The sequence below is a fragment of the Mirounga leonina genome, unplaced genomic scaffold (genome assembly GCF_011800145.1).
Source record: "Mirounga leonina isolate KUSES-001 unplaced genomic scaffold, KU_Mleo_1.0 Mir_101799, whole genome shotgun sequence".
Taxonomy (NCBI): Eukaryota; Metazoa; Chordata; class Mammalia; order Carnivora; family Phocidae; genus Mirounga; species Mirounga leonina.
Window position 1 is genome coordinate 4,125,079 of NW_023270210.1, and position 25,084 is coordinate 4,150,162.

At 51.0% G+C, this 25,084-nt stretch overlaps 1 protein-coding gene across 3 annotated transcripts in view; it reads left to right on the forward strand.

The window, feature by feature from the left end:
- Nucleotides 1-23,895, forward strand: part of CD99L2 (CD99 molecule like 2) — an 85,809-nt gene extending 61,914 nt beyond the window's left edge. Inside the window, exons 3-10 of one of the 3 annotated variants that reach the window (XM_035011840.1) lie at nucleotides 3,095-3,163; nucleotides 3,295-3,381; nucleotides 5,146-5,205; nucleotides 15,507-15,542; nucleotides 15,907-16,026; nucleotides 19,420-19,437; nucleotides 20,617-20,682; nucleotides 21,587-23,895. In XM_035011840.1, coding sequence (XP_034867731.1) covers nucleotides 3,095-3,163; nucleotides 3,295-3,381; nucleotides 5,146-5,205; nucleotides 15,507-15,542; nucleotides 15,907-16,026; nucleotides 19,420-19,437; nucleotides 20,617-20,682; nucleotides 21,587-21,651 — 521 coding nt within the window. In that variant the 3' untranslated portion in view covers nucleotides 21,652-23,895. Of the gene's footprint in view, nucleotides 1-3,094; nucleotides 3,164-3,294; nucleotides 3,382-5,145; nucleotides 5,206-15,506; nucleotides 15,543-15,906; nucleotides 16,027-16,460; nucleotides 16,786-19,419; nucleotides 19,438-20,616; nucleotides 20,683-21,586 lie in introns of those variants that run through there. The other 2 variants (XM_035011849.1, XM_035011855.1) reach the window with 2 other exon arrangements.
- The last annotated feature ends 1,189 nt before the right edge of the window (nucleotides 23,896-25,084 follow it).

The window sequence follows — 25,084 nt, forward strand, 5'->3', positions numbered from 1 at the left end:
GATTATTGTAGGTTTGTAGTGTGACTCTTGTAATTTTGTTCTTACTATTATTTTGGCTATTTGGGCTCCCATGTAATTCCATTTGAATTTTAGGATCAGTTTATCCATTTCTGTAAAAAAAAAAAAAAAAAAAGGCAGTTGAAATTTTGGTAGAGATTGCATAGAATCTGTAGATTAATCTGGGTAATATTGCCATCTTAACCATAGTGAGTCTTCTGTGACAATGGGGTATTCCACTTAGACTCCTTTTATTTCTTTCAACACTTTTGTGGCTTTTAGTGTACAAATCTTTACACATCCTTTGTTAAGTTGATTCCTAAGAATTTTATTCTTTTGATGCTATTATAATGGAATCACTTTATTTTCCTTTTCAGATCATTGCTAATATATAGAAATACAATTTTTGTATATTGATCTTGTATCCTGCAGCTTTGCTGGACTTACTATCTCTAAGACAGTTTTTTTTTGGTGGGGGGTAGGTCTGGATTGTTAAGGTTTTCTATATGTAAGGTCGTGTCATCTTTGACTAGAGATTGTTTTACTACTTTCTTCACAGTCTAGATGACTTTTTTTCTTGCCTAATTGCCCTGTACAATATTTAATAGAAGTGGTGAGAGTAGACGTCCTTTGTCTTGTTGATGATCTTAGGAGAAAAGCTTTCAGTCTTTCATCCTTAAATACGATGTTTACTGTGGATTTTTCATAGATGCCCTTTGTCAGGTTGAGGAAATTCCCTTCTATTCCTAGATAAAAAGTATTTTTTTTTTAGCATGAAATGGTTTTGGCTTTTGTCAGATGCGTTTCTGCATCTCTTGAGATGATCAAGTGTTTTATTTCCCTTTGTTCTATTAGTTTTGGCTATCCCAGTGCTTGATTTTTCTTATATTGAGCTACCCTTGCACTCCTGGAATAAATCCTTACTTGGTCATGTTTTATAATCCTAATATGTGGCTGGATTTGGTTTGCTAGTATTTTGTTGAGGATTTTGCATTTGTACCCATAAGGGTTAGAGGTCTGTGGTAGATTGGTTATCTAGTTATCTTGTGGTGGCTTTGGTGTAAAGTCCTACTGGCTTCATAGAATTAGAAGAATTGACTTTGATTTTTCTTTATTTTTTTTTAATTTAAATTCAATTAGCCAAGGTATAGTACATCATTGGTTTTTGATATAATGTTCAATGATTCATCAGTTCAGTATAACACCCAGTGCTCATCACATCACGTGCCCTCCTTAATGACTTTGATTTTTCTTTAAATATTTGGTAGAAATCATCAATGAGGACTTCTGGTCCTGGGATTTTCTTTGTGGGAAGTTGTTAAATCCCTGATTCACTCTCTTTACTTGTAGGTCTAGTCAGATTTTCTGTTTCTTCTTGAGTCAGTTTTGGTGGTTTCTGTACAGGAATTTGTCCATTCCATCTAGGTTATCTAATTTATTGTAATATAATTGTTCATAGTGTTCCTTAATTCTTTTTATTTCTGTACAGTTGGTGGTAATGTCTCTCCTTCATTCCTGAATTTAGTAATTTGGGTCTTCTTTCTTTTTGTCTTGGGTCATGTAACAGTTCATCAATTTTGTTGAAAGAATCCAATTTTTGGATTTGTTTTTTTCTGTTTTTTATATTCTCTATTGCAGTTGTTTCTGCTACAATTTTTATTTTCTCCTGCTTGATGTAGGTTTGGTTTCCTCTTTCATTTCATTTTTTTTAAGATTTTATTTATTCATTTATTTGAGAGAGTGGGGGGGAAGGGCAGAGGGAGAAGGGGAGAGAGAATCTCAAGCAGATTCGCTGCTGAGCATGGTGCCCAATGTGGGGCTCAATCTCCTGACCCTGAGATCATGACCTGAGCTGAAATAAGAGTTGGACCCTTAACTGACTGAGCCACCCAGGCAACCCTATCTAATATTTTAATGTGAAAGATTAGGCTATTGATTTGAGACCTTTTTTTTTTTTAAATGTCAATGTTTACAGCTAGAAATTCCCCAGCCCCCAGCACTGCTTTCGTAACAACACATAAGTTTTGGTATGTTGTGTTTTCTTTTTCATTCATCTCAAGGTATTTAATAATTTGCCCTGTGATTTCCTCTTCGACCCGTTGTTTCAAATCTTCCTTTCTGATTTTCTATCAAGCTTTTCTATCTGTGATTGAAAGGATGGTATTGAAATCTACAACTATTATTGTCAAATTGCCTATTCTTCAGTTTTTGCCTTTTTTTTTTCTTCTTGTAAGTTGGGGCTTGATTGTTGGGTGCATATATGTTTAAAATTTTATCTTCCTGCTGGATTTATCCTTTTATGATTACAAAATGTCATTCTTTGACTCTTGTAACAGTGTTTGTCTTAATGTGTGTTTTATCTGATAGTAATATAGCTACTCCAGCCCTCCCACAGTTGCTATTTGTATCATATACTTTTACCCATCTTTTTACTTTCAACCAATTTCTAATAGTAGGAACAGTTACACCAAAGTCTTGATGTCTAAGGAAAGAAACTATTAGAAAACTGATACATAGTATGCTATGTGATAGGAGTGAAAGAAGTCTGTATTTTTAGAGGAGTCTGGTTGAGCTGAAAAACCTAATAGTTACAGGAGTAATAACCATGCTTATATAAAATATTTTGTTGGTATTATACTACTTTCAGTTTATAATAAGACATTCCCATACTCTACTGGGAACATAACCTCAGTCCATCCCTGCACAGTATTATTTATGGTTATGGTGCCAGGTTGATACTGGTGGAAACCAAGGCCTGAAGCTCCCAAGGGTCGTGCTCAAGCTCTGGAACCCCCTGGACCATGGGGTCCTGTCCAGCAGATCTAGGCTGAACACCTCGCTCCATTAATCTTCAGGTTATTTGTGGGACCATGTCTGCCTTACCACCAGTCCTCTGAAGAAAAGTGAATGGAACTCATCTCATTTAAAGCTTCTGCATTTCTTTGTCATCCTCAAAGGGGTCGTCGGAGGCCTTAGAGGGGCCTCAAGGACTAAGACAAGTGCAGCATACTCATGATGTAACGTCCCTGAGCCATGAAGTGGCTGCTGTATTTTGTTACTAAATGTGTTCCCATGCTGTCCCCCTTCCCCATTTTAGCGAGATGGAACCATGGCACCACCACAACTAAGAGGCCAGGAACAACCAGAGCTCCAGCAAAGCCTGCAGGTAATGCTGCCACTCTGAGGAGGGGGCAGTAAAGAAGGGTACCGTAGAGCTCTCTTTGGGGCAGATGTCCAAAGAGCTCCCTGTGCTTTAACCAGTTGACTTTCTCTTGTATGTTTTGCGGCCCACTGCAGATGATGATTTTAACTTGGCTGATGCCCTGGATGACCGAAATGATCGAGATGACGGCCGCAGGAAACCGAGCGCAGGAGGAGGAGGAGGTAAGTCAGAGCTGGCTAGAAGCACCGGCCAGCATGGCAGCTCCCTGGCCGGGTTGTCGCTCCTTCACTACAGTGGCCTGCAGAACCCCCCGGGGCCCAGCAGAGCCAAGGCGTAGGAGAACCCTAAATAGTAGTTCACAAACGTTTTGGTCTCTGGACTCCCAAAATCATCGAGGATTTCAAAGGCTTTTGTTTCTGTGTACATTTTTTGCACATTTCTGTAACGTCTCAGCAGAAGAGCTAGACTCACTCTGTTTCCGGATTCACTTGTCATGAAGTGTATGAAGGAAATCTGGCCTCATATACATATGCAGTTGAAAAAGGGAGGAATATTTTAATTGACTTTTTAGGTCATTGTTGTAGATATTCTTCTTTGTTAAGACCCCCAAACTCAGGTGGCGGTTTCTTACCGTTTCAGTGTAGTGTGGAATGTGACACCATATCAGTGAACTTCTCATACTCGATTCCATTAAACCCTCGAGGACTTGCTTGGACTTTCAATGGAATTTTTACCCATTCGTGGTTTTATATATTGTGCGTTGGTCATTTGGAAATACTGGTGTCCTGAGGTCTTTTGAACTTCCAAATAATGCCGTGTTTCATTATGCAGTACCCCAAACTCACATTTGTTAATGTCACTCCCAGCTCCTTAGATCCAGTCTTTAGTATTGGGAGGCTGCTAAGCTCACAGTAGTAGATACAGATTTTTCAAAATTCTAAGTTTTGTTTGAAATCTTACCCTTGGCAACAGATCTTGCCAGTGGTTTTCTTTGAATGGACAGCGTCATTTCATTTCATTTTCAAGAAAACATCTGCCAAATATTCAAGCTGCCATAACCCTAGTTTGACCATCACTGATTCTCTCTAGGAAAAGTGGTCTTCTGTGGCACGGAGCCGCTGATAAACTCAGAACAGAAATAGTCACTCAAGTGCACTCCAAAGTAGTACAGTTGACTCAAAAAACATGGCAGAAATACTTTCAGCCTACTTTCCATTTCCTCACACACAACATTAAAGTCGTGTACTCAGCGGTTAAGCCAGAATCCATTTTTTTCTGTTTCCTTGTATTACTTTTCTATTGCCTCATAACAAATGATCACAAGCTTCGCGAGTTAAGGTAGCACCCATTTATGAACTCCGTTTCCTTTGGTGAGTGAGGAGTTCAGGAACAGTAAGCCCAGCTTTCTAAAGTCCAGGGCCTCCCGAGCTGCCATCACGATGTCAGCCCGGCCTGGTCTCCTCTGAGCTTGGGTTCTCCTCCAAGTTCGTGTGGTGGTCGGCAGAGTACCTATCCATGCAGTCATAGAACTGATGGAGAAAGACAGAGATGGGAGAGCTGGGAGAGGAAGACTAACTCTGTTGCTTCTAGTGTCTGAGCTCAGGAAGGCCTCACCCTGTTTGCCTGCTTGAGTCAGGCCCACTGAGGATAATCTCCTTTCTGAATCAGGCGAAGTCAAACTGATTTGGGACCTTAATTACATCCGCAACATCTCTTTACCTTTGGCGGCTAATATAACCTAATGGCAGCGGGGATGGCCACCTTGTTCATGATCCCACTCACGCTCCAAGTGATGGGAGATTATGCAAGGTGTGTCCTCTAGTGGGAGGGAATCTTAGTGCCCTGTTAGAATTTTGCCTATCATATTCATCAGGGACATTCTTAACTGGCAGTCAGTCTCTGGGGATGTTGGGCAACACTAACACAAGATTTTTGTCCCTGAAAAATGTGTTGTGGTGTTGACACATATATTTGGTTTTCTCCAGGTTTTTCAGACAAGGATCTTGAAGACATTTTAGGCGGTGGTGAATACAAACCTGACAAAGGTAAAATTAGGAGCATTGATTTGTCTAAACACCTTCATCTCATTACAAATGTGATTACATGGTGACCAGATTAATTGAGCTGTTCTTACTCAGCCTCTGGGATATAAGAGGTCATTTTTAGACATCCTGCTTACAACTTGGAGGGCTCACTTGGAATCATGTGGGCTGTGCAGCTCAAAGGGGGAGGGCTTTATAAGCCAATTTGGAGAAGCCACACGTTCCCCCTGGTGTCCCCAAGGCAAAGTGCAGCATGGCTAATATCTCCATCCCGAGCCAGAGCCGCTTGCCCAGGCGGCAGCAGTGACTGGGGACCACTCTTGCCCCCAACCTGGGGATCCTGTCACCCTTGGGGTGGGAAGAGCAAGACTCATCATGACAAGCATTTTTTTAGGAGACCATAGCAAGTCTGACATCTTTTAAAATATCTTTTTAGTTTAAAATAGTTTAAAACTCAGGGTGCCTGGCTGGCTCAGTCCGTAGAGCGTGCAACTCTTAATTGTCTGGATCAAAAAGGAGATTATCCTCAGGGTTGTGAGTTTGAGTCCCACGTTAGGGATAGAATAAAATAAAATTAGTTTAAAACTCACAAGAAGTTATAAAAATTATTCAGGAGAATTTCTGTGTACCGTTCACCCAGGGTCCCCTGAAGGTCGCCACTGACCTTACAAATAACCGGAGTACGTTGTCAGAGGAAGTGGGCATTGGTACAGACTGTGATTAAGTCGCATACAGACCTGATTCAGATTGCATCAGCTTTTGCATGTACTCATGTGTGCATGCGCACACTGTGGGTCCATGAAATTTCGTCGTGTGTGTAGATTTCAGTGACCGCGACCAACCAGGATGCCGAATACAGAACTGTTCCATCACCACAAGGAAACCCCCTCGTGCTAGCCCTTCTTAGTCATGCCCTCCCCCTCCCTCCAAAACCACCAAAGATTTAAACCTTTTATCCTAATACACATCAAGATCTGATCCTACTATGGAGAGGATCAGCCGGACTTGATGTGGCAAAATAAGCTATGATTGGAACCTGTGATTGTTACTTGCGGTGGTTGCCTGTTTTGATGGTATGTTGTGGTTGTAACTTGTAGTTAGGATGCGAAGTTGTTACGGTTGTGACTGGCGTGATCGCAGCCTGTTGTGGGGGCAGGTTGTGACTTAGCATGTCCTGCGTGAATGAGTTAGGAGTGTGTCTGGTTGTGGCGTTAGCGTTTGCCCCCTTCTTGCAGGGACCGTGTACATTTCCTGTGGAACAGTGTTCTCTTCCGATTAAAGAATACCGTAGTCACATCTGTCCTTCAGAACACCTTTCCAGACAATGTCAGCTTGGGTAAAAAGTTCTAAAAGCCACTAAACGAAACTCACAGGTGTCAGGAGAACATGGAACATTTAAAGGGCAAACCCAGCAAATTGGCCAATTACACCTGGGTGACAAATGGTATTTCCAGATGGTGAGATGCGGGCAGCGGTAGCAAGTGGAAGCGCGCGCTCGGATGGAAGCCTGGATGGCACGCTGGGGGCTTATTACCAGTACATGTTTTAGCAAGGAAGAAGTGTTGGAAAATTCTTTAATTAGGCTCATATTTAAACTTCTCGTCTAAAGAAGAATCCATTGTTAGCTTAAGTTATACCCTCTGTCGTTATAAGCGTCATTAAAAGAAAATAAAGGGGGTCCCAGCAAAAAATACAAGTGTGAGCCTGGTCCCACATGGTCATGATGAGCACACGATGAAATTCTCAGACATTCTCCTCTATGCAGACATGCTAATGCCACGAGTGAAGATAAAACATCCTGTTTCAATACGTGATAATCATCAGCATAAAAAACGATCCTAATTAACGCATTTTCCAACTTTGGGTCTTAGGCACATACACTAGACTTAACTGTAGTTTTGGAGTTTGTTTTTGAAATAATATGTTATCTGTTACATAGGTTTTTTTTCTCAAGAAAATATTTCTGTCGGTCTTGCAGGAGCGCCCCGTATTTTGCTTGTGGGTGACAGGGGCAGTCTCTTGTCAACAGGTCCTGCCAGCCGCCTCCGTTCCCTGGCACTTTCACCCACTGAGAAACCTGAGGCCAGTTTCCACTCCTCATTGTCTCCTCTGGGTCTACACCTTAGTGTGTGCAAGCCTCAACTCCCACTCCTGAGTTGCTCTTTGGTCCCCAGTGACCTTGATGGTCACAGCTCTCTGTCCCGTGTGTCCTCTGCAGTATTTGACCTCGATGACCATCTGCTGCTTCACATTCTTTTCTCCCGCCTCCTCCTGGCACTCTCCCACTTTCTTGGTCTCATTCCCTTCTTCCTAAAAGCTGTTGCCTGCTGGGAAGGTTTCCTTGGGTGTCCTATTCAGTATATCATTCTCTTCCTCACTGGAAGTGATTGATTTTAGAAGCAAAGACCTGAGTCTTGAGTGTGTTCGTCACTTAGTGGGATGTCGCTACTTCTGTACCCTTTAAGTGGGCAGGAGTAGGCAAGAAGTATGTGGTTATCTCCTAAACCGTGTATACACATGCATCTATGATTATTTCTCTATTCATCTACATTTATATTGACCTAAACATGAGTTCATACCTATTCTCCAACTATGATCCAGTGCCCAAAGCTTTCTTGTGGCCTTCCTTTCTTGCTTCTCTGTAACTTCCCTCTCTGCCGGGGAGAAACCTACCATTCGTCAACGATTTGCATGCTTGCTAAATTTTGGTATCCGCTCATACCTCTCTGAGGAACAACTTTACCATCGACAGTACAGGGTTTATATTTAAATCCTTTGGTCTTTCCCTTACAGTTTCTAGTCAAAATAGCCTTTTTTAAGGTTACTTGGGTCGGCTCCTCTCTCCCTCCTCCTCCGTTTCTCAGGCAGTTAGATTCAGTTGTCACAGCCTGCATCCCATCCTGGGATCGCCCGCCCAGCTAGTCGATGTTTTGTTTCATTCTTTTGCTTACATACATTAAAGTTCATTCTTTGTGATGTACAATTGTGTGGGTTTTTACAAATGCATTTGGTCACGTGTCCACCACCCAAGTACCATACAGAACTGTCCTGTCACCATAAACGTTCTTCTGTCCATCCGCCTCGTACTCAGCCACTCTCCCTTCCTCAACCCTAATCTGTTTTCTATTAGTGTAACCACTAATCTGTTTACCTTCTGCATAGCTTTGCCTTTTCCTTAATGTCCTATAATTAGAGTCATGCAGCGTGTAGCCTTTGCAGATGAACTTCTTTCACTTAGCAGTATGCATTGAAGGTTCCTCCGTGTCTTTTCATGGCTTGATAGTGTATTTCTTTTTAGCATTGAATAATAATCCTTTGTCTGGATGGAGCACTTTTTGTTAGCTGTTTACCTGTTGAAGGACATCCTGGTTGCATCCAGTTTTTGACGCTTATGTATAAAGCTGCTATAAACATTTATAAGCACTTACAGGTTTTTGTGTGGACATAAGTTTTCAGTTCACTTGGAACTGTGTGTATGATTGCTGGGTCATATGGTAAGTCGGTGTTTAACTTGGTGATAAACTGCCCAGCTGTCTGCTAAAGTGGCTGCACCATCTTGCTTTCCCATGAACAGTGAATGAGAGTTCCTGTTGCTTCATGTCCTCATCAGCAATTGGAATTGTCAGCTCTTTTGGATTTGGGACATTCTAATAGGTAGGTAGGGGTATCTCATCATTTTTTCATTTTGTTTTAAAGATTTTTATTTATTTATTTGAGAGAGAGAGCATTGGGTGCACAAGCAAGGAGGAGAGAGAGAAGCAGGCTCCGCACTGAACAGGGAGCCCAATGCGAGACTCAGTCCCAGGATCCCGGGGTCATGACCTGGGCCGAAGGCAGACGCTTAACCAACTGAGCCACCCAGGTGCCCCCGTTTTTTCATTTGTATTTCCCTAATGAGAAGTGATGTTGAACATCTTTTTATATTCTTATTTTATATTCTTTGGTGAAGTCTGTTCAGATTTTTTGCCTTGTAAAAAAAAATTGGGTTTTTTGCTTTTACAAGTTCTTTATATAATCTGGGTACAAGTCCTTTATCAGGTATATGATTTTGAAAATATCTTCTCCCAGTCTATGGCTGTCTTTTCCTTTTCTTAATAGTGTTGTTTGTTGAATATTTATTTCTTTATAAAGGTCAGTTTATCAGGTTTTTTATGAATCATGCTTTGGTGTTTAAGAACAATCAAAGTCATGGAGATTTTTTTCCTATGTCTTCTAAAGGTGTTGCAGTTTTAGCTTGTATGTTTAGGTCTTTGCTGCTCCATTTTGAATTAATCCGTATATGGCGTGAGATAGGGGTCCAACTTTATTCTTTTGCATGTGGATATCCAATTGTGGCATTGTTTGCTGATTAGATTATCCTTTCCCCACTGAACTGTCTGGGCTCCCTTGGTGAAAACCCATTGACCATAAGGGTAAGGTTTTGTTCCTGGACTCAGTCTGCTCCATTGATCCATCCCTATGGCTGGCCTTCACCCAATAGCAGACTGTCTCTGCTGAGCATGTGCTCGGCTTCAGGGCAGGCAAGGCTCTGTGGAGAGTTTATTAAGCCCCCTGTGGTTGTCTTACCTCTCCACCTCCTTTTTAAATCCCTGGCAAGGTGACTGGTGGCTTGCTGGGGCTGAAGGAGCCGCTGGCTCTCCCTGTTTCCTCGCCACTGAGAGGCTGACGGTGCTCCAAGTCACCCGGGCTTTTGTGGCCTGTCTACCCTTCCCCAGTCCCACTGGCTGCTGGAAGACCTTGGGGGCAGGGGGAGCAAGAGAAACCCTGGACGCAGAGGCCACAGACTCCAGCTCTTCTCGCTGGAACTAAATCCGTTTCCTGACATGGCTGCCTCTGAATGTCCGGGGTTATAGCTGCTTTTTGAGGAGAGGATTTGTTGACCTCCTCTGTTTAAAACGATTGTGTACTAATGAAAAGACAAACAGCCCAGTTAAAAAAAACGAGCATTTAAAAAAAAAAAACAAAAAAAAAACGAGCATAAGATTTGAATGGACACTTTATATAGAAGGAAATTATATGAAGATGTTCAAAATCATTATTCATTGGGGAAATGCAAATTAAATCCACAACGAACTACCACAACGCATCCACCAGAGTGGCTAAAATTAGAAAGACTGACAATACCAAATGTCGATGCAGATGTGGGTTAACTGAAACTCTCCTACATTGTTGGTGACAATGGAAAGCTGCTTAAAATACTGAACATAGACCTACGCAGTGACTCAGCAGTCTCACTCCTATTCCAGAGAAATGAGAGCTTCTGTCCAAAAAAGACTTATAAAGAATATTCATAGCAGCTTTATTTATAATAGCAAAACAAAAACAAAAAACACTGGGAACAGCCCAACTACCAGCAGCAGAATGAATAGACAAATTGTGATATCTTTATATATTCATACAACAGAACGAATTGCCAATATAAAAACATGGGTAAATATCAAAAATGTTATGCCGAGTGAAAGAAGTCAATGAAAAGAGAGTGCCTACTATATGAGCCCAACCATATGAAATTCTGATACTTGCAAAACTGATCTATAAAGTTAGAAACGAGGTCTGTGGCTCCCGGGGTTGGGATGTGGACAGGGGTCGATAGGGCAGGGACACGAGAGAACTTTCTGAGGTGACGGTGCTGTTATATATTTTGGTGGAGGTACGGGTTTCGCAGGGGGCTGCATCTGCCAAAACTTATCAAATAGTACACGTAAGATTTGTGTATTTTACCATATGTAAATTTTACCTTAAAAAAGGGCATCCTAAGCAAATGTGGAACCGTAGGTCATAATACATTTAGGGGTGGTGTGCACGGATGTCTGTGACTGCCTTTGAAATGTGGCGTAGAAACAAGAGTGATGAATGGATGGAGGGACCGATGGACAGATGGACGGACATGTGATATAGCACATGGTGCCAAACACTATAGAATTCAGAGGGTGGATAGGAGTGTTCACTGTACAATGTTTTCAACTCTTTAGTATGTTTGAAATTTTTCTTAATTAAATATAGGGAAAAATTTTTAAAGAAGCCAAAAGACAAGCCTCTTTAATGGCTCCCCACCACCTACAGGATGATTTCAGGCCCCTTAGCCTGCCGAGCTGTCAGTCTGCCACGCGCTGTTCTTGCACCTGATGAATTCCCGCTCATTTCCCGGAGAGGGCTAAGCTCCCCATCCCTTGAGAGATGCTTCTAAGATCGGCTCCGCCACTCTGTGTCCCTCTGCGGCCCAGCCCAGGATGGCCCTCAGGCGCGACAGCCCCGTCCTGCCTTCATTGTCCTCGCCGAACCTCTGTCACCCTGCCGGCGCAGGCTAGCCCACACCGTGCTGAGTGACGCACTTCCAGTCCTGCTGGATTTGGCTTCCCAAAGGCAGGCGCCTCTTTTCTTGTGTACCCCTGGCACCCCAGTAAGTGTTTGCTGAAATGAGGGGGACTAAATGGAGCAGACCCTCTCATGCATGCCTCCCCGTGAAGGGAAGGGTGGCACGCTTGATGAGCTCGGCTGCTGACCCTCTGGGCCACATTTGTCATGGGGTCATGGCATGCAGTGCTTTCTCCCGGGCCCCAAAGGGCCCTCTGGCCGGGTAAGCGTGCTCCTAGAGGCCGTGAACTCTGTGATGTGGTCTGTGAACCCAGCCTTCCCCCAGCTGAGCTCCAAGGGGATTTCGTGAGAGGGGAGAGGACAAAGAGGAAGCTTCCGCTGGGCTGCAGGCCGGGTCCTCCAAGGAAGCCCTGACCTCGCCAACGCTGGTGTACTTGCCTAGGCTCTTTGTGAAGCAAGGGCTTTGCCTGATACTCCTCTGGCTCCTTGCATCTGTTCTTAGTTGGTAAAGGATCTGGGGGTGGGAGGGGGGAGAGGGCCAGGGAGGGCGCCTAAAGGGATGGGTCACAGCCTTTCCATTCTTGGGGGGGTTCTCCTCAGAGATGGTCGTGGGGCAGCACCTGTTCAGTGCTCTGGCTGGAGAGTGAGCGTTCTCATCTCGGAGGTGGGGGATGGGGGAGATCCGCGCCTTCGAGACTTTCCGAGACAGTGAGGAATGGCATCCCCAGGGGTTAGCTGAGGCAGCCGGCTTCTGGACGGTTTTTTCAGTTTGACTTGACTTTGTATCCATGGGTCATTTGAAGCAAGTCCTTTTCCTTCTTTATTCATTTTTAATTTTTAATTTTTTATTTTGCATTTCTGCTGCTCATCTTCTTATAATGAAAATAAATTTATAAAAAATCTAAAAGTCCCAGCTGTGGCTGCTGGAAGACTAACATACTTACGAAAGTCCTTAAACACTTGAACATCCCACCCGCCCCTGGCAGTTCTAGATAGAATCTCCCCACCGTTCGGCGACTCTCCGTGCCCTTGGCAAATCAGATGTGTCAGGCGCTCGCTGTGAGCCCTGGGCTGCGCTGTTGTCAGAGAAGGGTAAATACGTGCCTTGCATCCCTGCCTCCCAGGAACGTGCTTGTGGCGGCCTGAAGACTGACGTGTGCGCGCGGGTCCGTGCGTTGTCGTCTTTTGCATTTGAGGATGTGCTGGATCTAGAGCTTCTGTTCACGACAGGGCACATTTAGGACTTCCTCGCGGACGAATGCCTCCTGTCCTAGCATTCCCTGTACGGACAGTGCTCGCCACAGCTGTAGGAGTTCTTCTAGCTAGGACAGTCACTGTAGTTTCTCTGGCATTCCGCATAGCGAGCTGGATGTATAGGCTTCTGTTCTCGAAGCCAGTGGCAGCATGAGATATGCTGTTCAGGGGGATTTCTAGCACAAGAGAGGGCAACCCTGGTCTCTGGTATGTAAGTGTGGTGTATAATGTAATTGTGAACCCAGGAGGCAGGTAGGGATACCAAACGTACCGTCCCTGAAAATGAAGATCCTGCCAGCAGCGTGTGGAGTAGCTTCTTTGAGCTGTCCCTCCAGGTGTGGGACAATAGGGGCTGGTATGTTTGAAACATTTCTTGTAAATTCTATGAAAGGACTCCTTTATTGTTTTACCATCTAGGAAGAATCACCAGTAATACTTCGGAGTATATGCTTGTAGTACTTTTTCTCTAGATAATATACATTTGTAAATATTTATTTTTATAAAAATGGGACCATGCTGCTTTTTTAAAACCAGTTTTTATTCAGTAACACCCTGACTGTCTTTCTCAGTCATTAAAGAGTGCTCTAAAATACTGTGTTAATGAGTGCATGATGTTATACCATCATTTATTTAACCAGTTCCTATTTTGAGCGGTCTCTCCCTCCGGCTATTTACCGCTCTACACCGTGCGGTGATAAACCTCCTCAGAGCCAAATACACAAAACCCTCAGTGTTTGTCAGCTAAATTCCTAGATGTTGACTTGCTGGGTCACAGGAAGTATAAAGTTTTAATGATGCGACTCTTCAAGTGTACTGCCAAGTGGTATTCCCCTGAGGTACTGGCGTCCCCTCCTACCTGTCCTCACCTTCCCTGGGTATGCTAGTTTTGTAATCTTTGTAAATTTGATCAGTATAAAATGCTGTCCTGTTGACATTTGCATTTCTTGGACTCCAAGAGAGGTGGAACACTTTTTACCTCTAGATCTTATTAGGCCCTCTTAAAATACTGTGTTGAATTCCCTGTTCACATTCGTTGCCCATATTTTTTTTTTTTTCTTTTTACTGGAGTCTGCATCTTTTCTCGTCGACTTGTAAGGACTCCTTTTACATTAGGGATAATTAAACCCTTTCCATAAATTCCAAAAACATCTGTATTCATTAACTGGTAGACCTTTGGGTAGTTTCCACTTTTTGGCTTGTGTGGATAACACCATCCTGTCTACATTTCATGTAACATTCTTGTAGCTCACGATCATACAGATTGTGAGGTTCAAGACTCAAGGTGAAAGAAAGGGGAGGTTGAATTGCTCAAACCTATCTGGAAATCTGCTGACATGAGCACATCAGCAGAGGACGCCTAGGAGAAGACTGCCCCCACCCTTGGCAGTGGCCACGTCCAGTGCAGCAGAAGGGACCACTGATGGGCCAACACCATCAGACTCCGGATCCTCACAAGCGACCTCACTGCGGACCTGCTGGTGCACAAAGGACCCGGTGTCGTCCTCTCTGCTTGGTGCTCTCCAACGGCACTGACTGTGCTTTTGAAATAACTATTCATATCCAATCAGGGGTCTTTAACTCAAGGATTCATCCCTAAGTGGGAACATAACAAACCTCATTTTCTATCCCCCACACTCTTTAAAAAAAAAAAATAGACTTTATTTTTCAGAGCAGTTTTAGGTTCACAGCAAAATTATGCTCCCCCCAGCCCCCCCCCCGTTACCAACACCCCCCACCAGAAGGGCGCATGTGTTACAGTCCATGAACCTGTGCATCCCCGGACTCCAATTGGTGAAGGAAGTGCCAGAGTTCATTGCTTCCAACATCCTAGAGCGGTTTCCCTTAAAAATCCTGGGTCCTGGGCGTACAGCCCCCCTCCATGAATGAGCACTCTGCCCTGAGAAGAAGGGAGAGCCCAAGGCTAATGAATGTCCTGAAATGTTGCTCGTCAGGGCGCTGCTGTCTGGGGAGGTAAGTGTGTGTGTTGAGTTCTTTGCAGTTTTATCACGCTTACGGGTATAGACGCGTGTGACTGCCACCAGGGCCCCGATAAAGACCAGTTCTGACACCGAAGGGCCCTTTCAGAGTCAAGCCATCTCCCCCGCCCCGCCGCCCTAATCTCTGCCACCCACTGATCTGTTCCGGAGCCTTTCGAATTTCAAGATACTGGATCAGGGGCTGCAGATCTCTCTGGATGGTGGAATTATGAGTTGTTCTTATGCTAGTCTTCCATCCTTTATTTAAAAAAAAAAACAACAAAAAAACCCAAAGTTCAATAGAAGCATTTTCTGCAATCAGATAAAGAATCGAGACTTCTGACCGGAGACAGTACATACATGAGCATCCAGAAGGAGGTTCGCCTGGCGTGGGTCCAGCTCTGCCACCTGCTGGCAAGTCCCTCACCTGCGAGCCTGCTCCCTCCCCTGGAAGATCAGGGTGCTAGGTGCACCTGCCTCTCCACGTTGCAAAGAATCCCATGTATGAAGAGCTGGGATAGAACATGCTCAGGGCACAGTCACTGTCATTTTACAAATAATGAGTTGTACCTGGCGGCCTGGGCTTTGCAGCTGATAGGCAGAAGGAAGCAGGTCCTGCCAGAGTCTGGTAGAAGCCCACTGGGGATTTACTGGAGGCGGGGGGTGCTGTGGCAGGGGTAGAATCGGGGTCAGTGAGTTGAGAAGAGGCTGCCCGCAAGCTGGGGGGTCACAGGCTCACGGGTTTTGTCCTTTTTCCAGGTGATGGTCGGTATGGCAGTGACGACTCTGAATCCGGTGGGTTTGTGTCCCGAGGAGACCTAGTGCCGGCCTTCCCCTGTTTCCAGGAGAGAGCCACCCGGCCAGCAGCAGGAGGATACAGTGATTTAAGAGAAGCATGAAAATCGGGGTCCCCGGGGAGGTGGCCCCATGGGAGCCTGCTGGCCTGAGAGGTGGAGATCCTTACGGAAAACGAGAAGCGCTTGGCAGATGCCCTAGATAGAAGTGGCTTTGCCCTGTCACACTGGCTTGGGGCTCGCGGGCGTTTGAAAGAGCTTAGCTCGGTGGCGAGAGGAGAGCCAGGTGCCTGAGGTGGAGTCGCGGGGCTGTTGGCCTGGTGCCACGTCTCTTCACGTCTCCCCCTCTCCCCGCTCTTGCCCAGGAGGGTCGGCCGAGGCCAGCACCATCGCGGGTGTGGCCAGCGCCCTGGCCATGGCCCTGATCGGCGCGGTCTCCAGCTACATCTCCTACCAGCAGAAGAAGTTCTGCTTCAGCATCCAGCGTAAGTGCAACCGCCCTGTGGCCTCCGAACCAAGGGGCCAAGGCCTTTCAAGGGAGAGGGGCGGAAACGGGGGCACGATTCGGGTCCATTCCAGAGCCTGCCCCAGACCGACTCCTGAGTGGGCTTTCCGGGGTGGACAGGTCGAGGCCGGACCCAAGTGTAAGCTGGTTGTGTTTCCGTGGGCAGCGCGGGGGCCGCTGACGTCTGTGTCTCTCAGAGCGGGAGAGGGCCCGGGCTTGCCATTCGGCCTCAGGCCTCGCCTGCTCACACCGCCGGCCTCCTCGGGAGCTCAGGCAGGGGTCGGGGCTCTGAGAGCCAGCGCGCCGCCGCAACGATGAGGGCTTTCAAGGAGCAGGAAGGCAAGGGGCAGAATGGGGGGGTTGCCCCTCCCACAGGCTTCACGTGCAAAAGGTTGCTTTCATTTTATACTGTAGCCGAGCGCGTCTAAGCTGTAAGTCGAACAGTGACAAAGTGAGCCCCATCTTGCCAGCCTGCGGGGACCCGGTGAGGGTGAGCAAGGAGGGCGCCCTCGCCCGTTTCACCAGCACAGCTTTGATGTGTCACTGCTTGCTGACGCTGTCTCTAGGACTGGCGATTTTTAGTTCAAGTGAGGGCCTGGCTCAAGCCTGGTTTTCCTCTTTCCTGAAGCTTAGGAGCATCTCCTCTGAGGCTTCCCCTCCCTGCCCTTTCTCTGGACCTTTGCCTGGAACCAACAAATGAGCCTGAGCCCCAGAATGCTTAGATGTGGGTAATGCGGAAGTCTCCACCTCTTTGTTCCTCTGGCGATTATATTTGCTTCTCTTACTCTTGTACAGCGTTCTTGACCAGGGCCACCACATACGGTTACACAGGCTGTGCACGGTTCATGTTTCATTACACAATCTGCACAACTGTTCATGGTTGCCCCGCTTGAGATCCTATTGACCCACCTTGGACCCACAAGCTTGGCTGTAGAGTGGTGTGAACAGGGAGGTGTCAAGAAGGAGTATGGAACTGGAAGCTGGATTGCCCTTAGAGCTGTCTCTTGTCCTAGTTCAAAAGCAAACAGAGTGGCTTAAAATGACAGAATCTATTCTCTCACAGTTCTGGAGGCCAGAAGTCCAAGATCAAGGCATCAGCAGGGTTTGTGCCTTCTGGAGGCTGTAGGGGAGGATCCTTCCTTGCCTCCTCCAGCTTCCGGTGGCTCCGGGTGTCCCTTGGCTGTGGTCCCACCAATCTGATCTTTGCCTCTGGCTTCACATGGCCTTTTCCTGTGTCTGTGTGCCTTCTCCTCGTCTCTTATAAGGACACTTGTCATCACAGGGTCCACCCTAAATCCAGGATGATCTCATCTTGAGATCCTTAATCACACTTGCAAAGATCTTTTTCCAAATAACGTCACATCCATAGGTGGTGGGGGGCGGAGGACGTGGCCACGTCTCTGGGGGCCACCATTCCTGCAGTACGGCATCATCACCCTAACAGGGAGATGCTCATCATCCGTGCTGATCAAAGCTGGGCAGGGGCTCATATGCCAAGGCACGGGGCTTGGAGCCATGAGGAGGCATGCTGGGTAACAGAGTCACAGTACGAACGGCTTCCCAGCCACTGCCGAGCGCTGGATGTGGGGTCCCGCCCTGAGACCCAGGGCCCAGGTTTGAGGGCACCCTGACTTTATCGACAAGGAAACAGAGGCTCAGAGGACTGTTGAAAGAACTGAGTCCAGATGTGCCGGATCCACAGGGGAGCCTGAGGTCGGGACAGGGAGGGCCGAGCAGTGAAGAGACCAGCAGGCGCGGGCACCAAGTGAAGTGAAAATACCTGATTTTCACACTTGTTTTCTAAAACCGGTGTGAGGCTTTGCAAATTGGATTAGCAGGCAAAGCCAAAGAAAACATGAGACTGTGACGGCCTTGGCATATAGAGTTGAACGATTTATGTGATACTTGAGGGAGAATAAACCGAAGAGAGGGGGTGTTGACAGCTGCGAGCTGTGAGCGAGTCTGCGGGAGGACCTGGTTCTGCTGCCTGAGGGCAGCCTGGAGGTGGCGGCCAGTCTGCTGGTGGGGGAGGCAGGTGTGCCCGCCTCCTGCTGCAGACTTTACACCACACCTGCTGGCCCCACGCCCCCTCAGCCTCTGGAATCTCACTGTCGCTCCGTCCCCCTCCTTGTCCCCCACTTGCCCCTCCGTCTATCAAGGATGTCCTTGTCGTTGCTGAACCCACGCTGTCCTGAGTCCCTTCCCTGGGCACGTTCATGCAAGCATGGTCCTCACACAGAAGGGAACCGAGTGTGGCGTATGCCCCAGATTTGAAGACCTCCCTTCCGTACCCACCCCTGCGTTATCAGCAGTCTTCAGAACTTGTCAGTAGTCTCCGCTCCTGTCTCCGGGCCCTCCCGCGTGAGTGGGTTCCCCCTCCCAGCGTTGGTGCCCCGTGCACAGGCCTGCCCTGGGGCCGCACCTCTCCATCAGCACGGCCACAGGCCTCTGCCTGTCCGGGGCCAGGTCTCCCCATCCTCCATCGGGATGGTTCCGTCAGCCTCCCGCCTGCCCCGCTCTCCCCCATACGCCTCTCTGCTCGGAGCAGCCAGAGGGACGGCTCCGCCTGGACCTCGCACGTTCCCCACTGCCTTGCTGGTCCCGGTCTAGACGCTAAGCTTGGCCATTCAAAGCCCTTCCTGGTTTGGCTCCAACCACGCCAGCAGCCCCTGTCTCCAGAAACCATACTCCCTCCCCGAGCGTGCCCTCCTCTCTCCGCTGGCCCTCTTCTCACCTGGCTGCGCTCATCCGCTCATCCTTGGGCCTGGGGCACCCTCCCGGGAAGCCTTCCTGCCCTCCCGCCCATGGGACTCGCTGGATGCTGAGGCTGCGTGCTGCCACAGCGCCCCCTGCCGGCCGGGCCTGGAGCCCGCGGGGCCGCGTTGGGCTGGGTTCCTGCATCTGTGACCGCCCACCGCCCCCGCGTCGCGCCAGGGACTGGCAGCTCCGTGGGGGACCATGAGTGCTTCATCCACGGATGTGTCCCTGGCACCCAGGTCGGAATCGGGAGGAGCCCCATGGATGTTTGTGGAGCAGCTAAGCCCCCTGAGAAGCTGGGGTCGGGACTTCCCATCCTACCCTTTCTGCCAGGCCTCTGCCCAGAGTGGCCACGGCCAGCACCACATGGAGGTGACAGAAGGCAGAGCAGAACCTGCTCTGCATCCCGTGCACCCGGAAGCCCCAGGGAGACGGGGTGTGGCTGCCGGGGTTGGGCGGGGGGGGGGGGGCTTTGGGGACCCTCTGCTTTCTGTCTGCCCTCAGTGATGAAGTCACAGTGTGACAGGGTCAGTGCATCTCGTAGAAAGCCCCTGTGGTCTGTTGCCAGGGGCTAACTTCTTACCCCAGGGTCCTAAGCTTTGTGTCTTGCCTTCAGATGCAGCAGAAGGTCAAGGTAATGACATGCTTCGACTTACTCATTTTCCTCTTCTGCTTTGGCCACAATACATCATTGTCCATCCTCCCCACCCGCTGTTCTTGCTCCTCGTCCCCGCCCTCCACCCCGAGCCCTTTCCTGGCCCTCACCGACTTGGCTGTGACCACCACCATCTTTAGCTCACTCTGCTGTCTTCTGTCTCTGGGCCCCGCGCGGCTGGGGTGGGGGGTCCTGTCTGGGAGGCCGAGGCCCGCTGAGGGCTTGCCAGGCTGGCAGGGGGCAGCGATCGGGAGGCTCGGGGGCATCTCCCAGCCCCCGGCCCTCGGGCAGGAACCGCTTCCGCTGGCTCCCTCACAGGCCTTGCCCCACACGGGGGCAGCCACCCCTGCCAGCGAGCAATGCCCACCTTCTTCCTGGGCCCGTCTGGTGTCCACCTTGAGCTCAAAAGCATCAGGGTGGGCAGGCGTCCTTTTCTAGGTGTGGGGAGCCTGGATGTAGCCCCGGGTGGTAGAGGGACTTCGTCTGTGCCTGCTCAGTCATTTGGTTGCTGAGAATCGTGGCCCGATTTTCCCACAGGCCCAAGGGCTCTGATAAGGCTTCCAGCGTCTGCTTACCCAGGGCTACGACGCGGACTCTGGACTCCCCCTAAGTAGCAGCAGGCTGGGGTCCGCTCGGAGTCCCGGGTGCTCGGTGACCTGAGAGCCGGCAGGCAGAGGAAGCTTTGAGAGTCCCGGAGCCCCTCTTGGAAGTCAGTGGGGGGGGGGGGACGCCTATCTAAGGGACCAGAGCAGCTCCCCGGGCGCTGGGCCCTCCGCGGCGTGCGCACAGTGCTTCTTGCCAGCGGCCCGAAGGGGCAGGTGTGGCCGGGACGCGGCAGGACGCTTTGCCGGCCTCTCTGCCCTGAAGCCCGTTCTGCCCTCCGCCCCTCTCCACCCGCCTCTGTCCGTCCCTCGTGCGGCCAGCGCGGCGCTTGGCTCCCTCCACCTCGCTGGGCCCTGGGCTGGCATGCGGACCCATGGGTGGTGCTGAGCCTGCTGTCTGGGCCCCCGTCTCCCGGGTGGTGGCACCTGCCCCAGGGGGGTGCGGGGCTGAGGCCTTCGCTGTGCGTCCTCTGAGGACCAAGACGAGAACCCCTGGGCTTGGTCGGGGCCCTTCGGTTCTATGTGCGTCACCACCTCTGCTCTTTGCCCTTTGCAGAGGGGCTGAACGCAGACTACGTGAAGGGAGAGAACCTGGAAGCCGTTGTGTGTGAGGAACCCCAAGGTGAGGCCTCACGGGCCCTCGTTTCTTGCTGCAGGGCTGCTAGTCGGTGGGCCCCGCGCTCAGCGGAACGGTGCTCGGGAAGCCCAGAGGCGTCTGTTTCTAGAATGTCCGGCCAGAGCAAGCGGCTGCTGGGGCCCAGGGCTCACTGCACCCTGCCCTTGCGCCAGATTCCAGCTTCCTGACCCCAGGGGCCATGACCAGGGCGGTCTGGTGGCGGGCCGAGCGCTTCCGTGCGCTGCGGGGCCTCTACTCCCTGTTGGGGGGGAACCGATGCAGTCCAGACAGACGCCCACCCAGCTGGGGGGAAGCCTTGAAATTAGGCCCGGGACTTTCCGTTTTGAAGACCGCCCAAAGGCAAGAGGGACTGGGCTAAAACAGCCTCTTCTCAGAGCCCTTGCCCCCCCCCCCCCCCCCCCCGCCCCCCGTGCCTCTCCCTTCTGCGGGCGGGCACTTTCCGAGGGCCATTGGAGGCCGGGTGAGGGCAGGCAGGAGGAGGCAGGGAGGCCAGGCAGCCGGGCTGTTGTCCCTGGAGCCGAAAGCCGCAGCGGGGCCAGGCCCGTCGCTGTGTCGCGGGGACGGGGACTGCGGGGCTGCACCGCGCGGGCTCCGTGGCCCTGGAGGAGAGCAGAGGGAAGCCGGCCACGGTGGCCGGCCAGCCCTGCCGGGAGCGTGCCCATTTTACCGACGAGGACAGGCTTCCTCGTGCTCTCCAGGGCGCAGGGTCGCCCCGACCGGGGACAGAGTGGGCGCCAGAGGGGAGGTTGGCCGGGGGGGCCGAGCCTGTCCCCAGGCCCTGGACAGAAGAGACGGGGCACGGGCTTTCGGGCACCCGCGGGGCCTGGAGCGCGTGTTTGCGGCGGGGGGGGGCCGGCGTCCCCGCTGACAGACGCCTCTCTCCCGCCAGTGAAGTACTTGACGCTACAGACGCAGGCCGCCGAGCCGCCGCCCCCCGAAGCGCCCCGGATCTGAGGGCCACGGCGCGTGCCCGGCGCCTCGTTTGGTTTGGACCCGCTTCTCTGACGTCATCGGCTTCTCACTCTAACTTCCGGATGAGCTCGCGGGGCGGGGGGGGTGAGTTTGGTTTCTGTGGCCGCCGTGCCAGAGGCTCTGAAGAGACCTGTGGAGCCCGAGCCGACGGGGCGCGAGGACTGCGATGCTCCGGGGGTAGGAGTTTGAGCCCAGGTGGGTGCGAGGAGCGAACGAGAGAGCATCAGGTAACCACGCGCGCACACGCCCTCTCGCACCCGCGCGCGCACGCACGCACACGCACGCACGCCCGCCCGCCACCCAGCCTCGACACTGCCGCGCTTCCAGAGAGCTGGTCCCGGTGGTGGCTTTTCATTTATTTCCGTGCAGACCTGCATGCCTGGATAGTCCTGCGCTGAGAATTTAGGAACCTTCTGGCCAAGTAGGAAGCTGTGACTCTGGCGCCCGATTGCCCTCTGATTCCACAGGGGACTAGGGGCGGTCTCCTGGCTGACATGCTTAGTTTTTAGGAATCATTTATGCATTGAAATGAGTGTTCCCCTTCTGCCCTGTACGTGTTCTTATTTTGGTAGCGAGAACTACAGACGTCAAGAACAAGCGGCGGAGCCGGAAGCGTGCAGGTTTTGTTTTGTTTGCTTAAAGTTGTATCTGAGGTGGGCGGGGGATGGGGGAAGGAACGTTTGCAGGGTTTGGCGAAACACGCCCGCCTGCGTGGGTCTGGAAGGATGCTGCTGCCTGTCCTGATGAAGAGCCCTTGCGGTGCCACGGTCACTGCGGTAACCACCAGACCCCGGGGACCGGCCCCTCCCCTGGCCCGCAGCTGTCTGGCTTGGGCTAGCCTCCTGGGACGTTCCGTTTGGCCCACGTGTGGTCCTGTCCCTGGGAGCTCCGCTGTCTGAGGCCGAGCCAAAGCCTAGAGCCACCGTCTCCTGATGACCAGTTTGCAGTGCCCAAACGCACTTGCAGAAGCGGAAGTGAGCAGGAAGGTGGGGTCCTGCGGACACGGCCCCACGTGCCCCTCTGCACGGCAGACGGCCCCGCGTGTTCGGCCTGGGCGTCCGCTGAGCTGGGACGAGGCAAGCCTGGCTTCCTAAGGACACCGTTGGAATCGGAGCAGACCCCGCTTGTAGACCGTACGCCCCGCGTGCTGGTGTCCGCGGCTCTCTGAAAAACCCAGTCGCGCGCAGGAGGCGTCAGTTGGGCTGCGCGTCCGCAGCTGCCCCGAGAGCCGGTCCCGCGCCGCCTCCGCCCTGACGGGCCCCCTCCCCGGCGGGGGGCTCAGCGCACGCGGGCCCCGAGTGTGTGTCCGCGAGGCGGGTGTGGGGCGCTGACGAGAGCGCCGGGGCTGTCAGCTCGGCCAGCCTTGTCCCTGCCGCCAAGGAGGGCAAGGGCCGATGGCCGCACCCCTGCTTGGTGCCGGGCAGCTCGGGAGCTGGGGAAGGGTCAGGGCTGCGCTCGGCAGCTCACGGGGTGAGGATGGCTGCCCACGGAGCCCCCCCGGGCGTCTCAGAGGAGGAAAAAGGAGGCGGCCCTTGGGTGTGGTAACTGACTTCTCTCCCTGCCACGGGCACGTTAGGAGTCCTAGTCACCGTGGCAGCCGGCATGAGGAGTCATGTGGCCTGCGTGTCACTTGGCATGGCCCGGCCCGGCACTAGCTAGAGCTATGGAGCTTGCCGACTTGAAGAGGCCCCTTCGGCTCTCCCTTAGAAGCGCACAGCCCAGCACCTGGGCCGCTAGTGACTGGACAGGCCGGGAAGGTCACTCCGCCACCTGTTTGCAGAGCTCGTGTCCCTGGGGGCGGGGCGGCGGGCAGGGACTCCTGGGCAGAAGCCTAGGCTCTTGTAACCGTGTCTATCTGGAAGTAGCCTTGACCACGCTGGGCCTGTCCCAGATGTTAGGGAAGATGGAGTGAACTAGAAGGGCCACTTGAGAATATCCGATCTGTATCTGCTCACCTGGGGGGTGGAGGCTCAGCGTTGGTAACTCCGAACACAGGAGGAAGGAAGCATGGCAGCTTGGCGGGGAGGGGCACCCTCCTGGCGTGGGACCCAGAGAACAGTGCCAGGCCCGCTGCCTCGGGCGCCTGACTCGGGAGTGCTCGTACCCCTTGTCTGAGGAAGAAGTGGAAACTCATCTCAGAATCCCCTGTACTTTTCATGTGCTTGTGTTTAAATGGGAATTGTAAGTGGTCTTGTGTTTGCATTAAACGAAATGGAACCTAACAGATCACTGTATTCTCATGGTGTGAAGGGCCTGCCTTTGTCAAGTGATGCTGGTTTTTTCCTTAAGGTAGTTCATGGTCAGCCTTCCTCCCCTCCTCCCCAGCCCGAGGTGTTTCTCCAGAAGGTTGGAGTTCGCCAATTCCTTCTGCTGATGAATGGCTCGGTGTCAGGGCCCCTCCGGTACACAGAGCCGGGCCCGGAGCTGCAGAGGGACGAGCAGAGGCCTCGGGCTGGCTCAAGAGGGACAGAGGCAGGCTTCACACTCCTGATTCCCCAGCCCAGCGCTCGCCATCATCAAAGAAATCCAGTATCCAGGGTGGACTCGCGTTGGTGCAGTCGTTTGGGCTGAGCAGGGCCGGGGGTCCCTGCACGCCATCATTCATGCAGCCATGTTCCAGAGTGGCCCGTCTGGCAATGAGCGAGCCCTGTCGTCACCTCGCAGCTTGGCTTGCAAACCGAGAACACAGCCAGACCTCTGAGGGTGAGCGGGATGCAGTGGACGTGGGGTTTTCACATTGAGGCAGGTGTCCTGGTGGTGCCATGCCAGCCATGTCCTAAAACAGCACCAAGTCCTCAGACCCACCACATGAGTCTTCGGTAAAGAAGTTCTGCGTGGCCGGCCAGGGCCTAGCGCAGTGCCCCCGCCACCCCCTGGGCTTGCCGCTCAGGTATCGCTGCTAGGGCCCCCAGCGGCACTGACCGCTGCATGCAGGGGGACAGGGACCCCAGGCTCTTCATGAGAAGGGTGACGCACAGGGGTCAGTGTGGCCTCATCCAGGCCTTTACAGCTCCCCCAGAGGCCAGCATTCCTTCCATACACTTGGGGTGGGGACCCCGGGGCTTCTCCGAAGTCTGTCCTCTTCGGCTCTAGGACTCAAGGCCTGGACGGAGCACCATGCCTCCTCGGAGCTGTAGCTGACTCCGGTAGCCCGAGCCTTTCCCCCATCAATATTTTCTCAGCTTAAGGTTGAGGGGCATTTCATATTTTAAAGAAGTCTGAGTACTTACTTACCCACCATTTTGGCCAAGACACTCGAGACCTGATTTCTGGCATTTAGGATTTAGTAAATGAGTTAAACCTTGTAAAGGCACTTTATGGGTATTAACTGCGCTTGGCACATAAAATAACAGGTATGGAAGGTTTAGTCATTTTCCCCGAGGGAAAAATTGGAAAAACTTAAAAAAAACAAGAC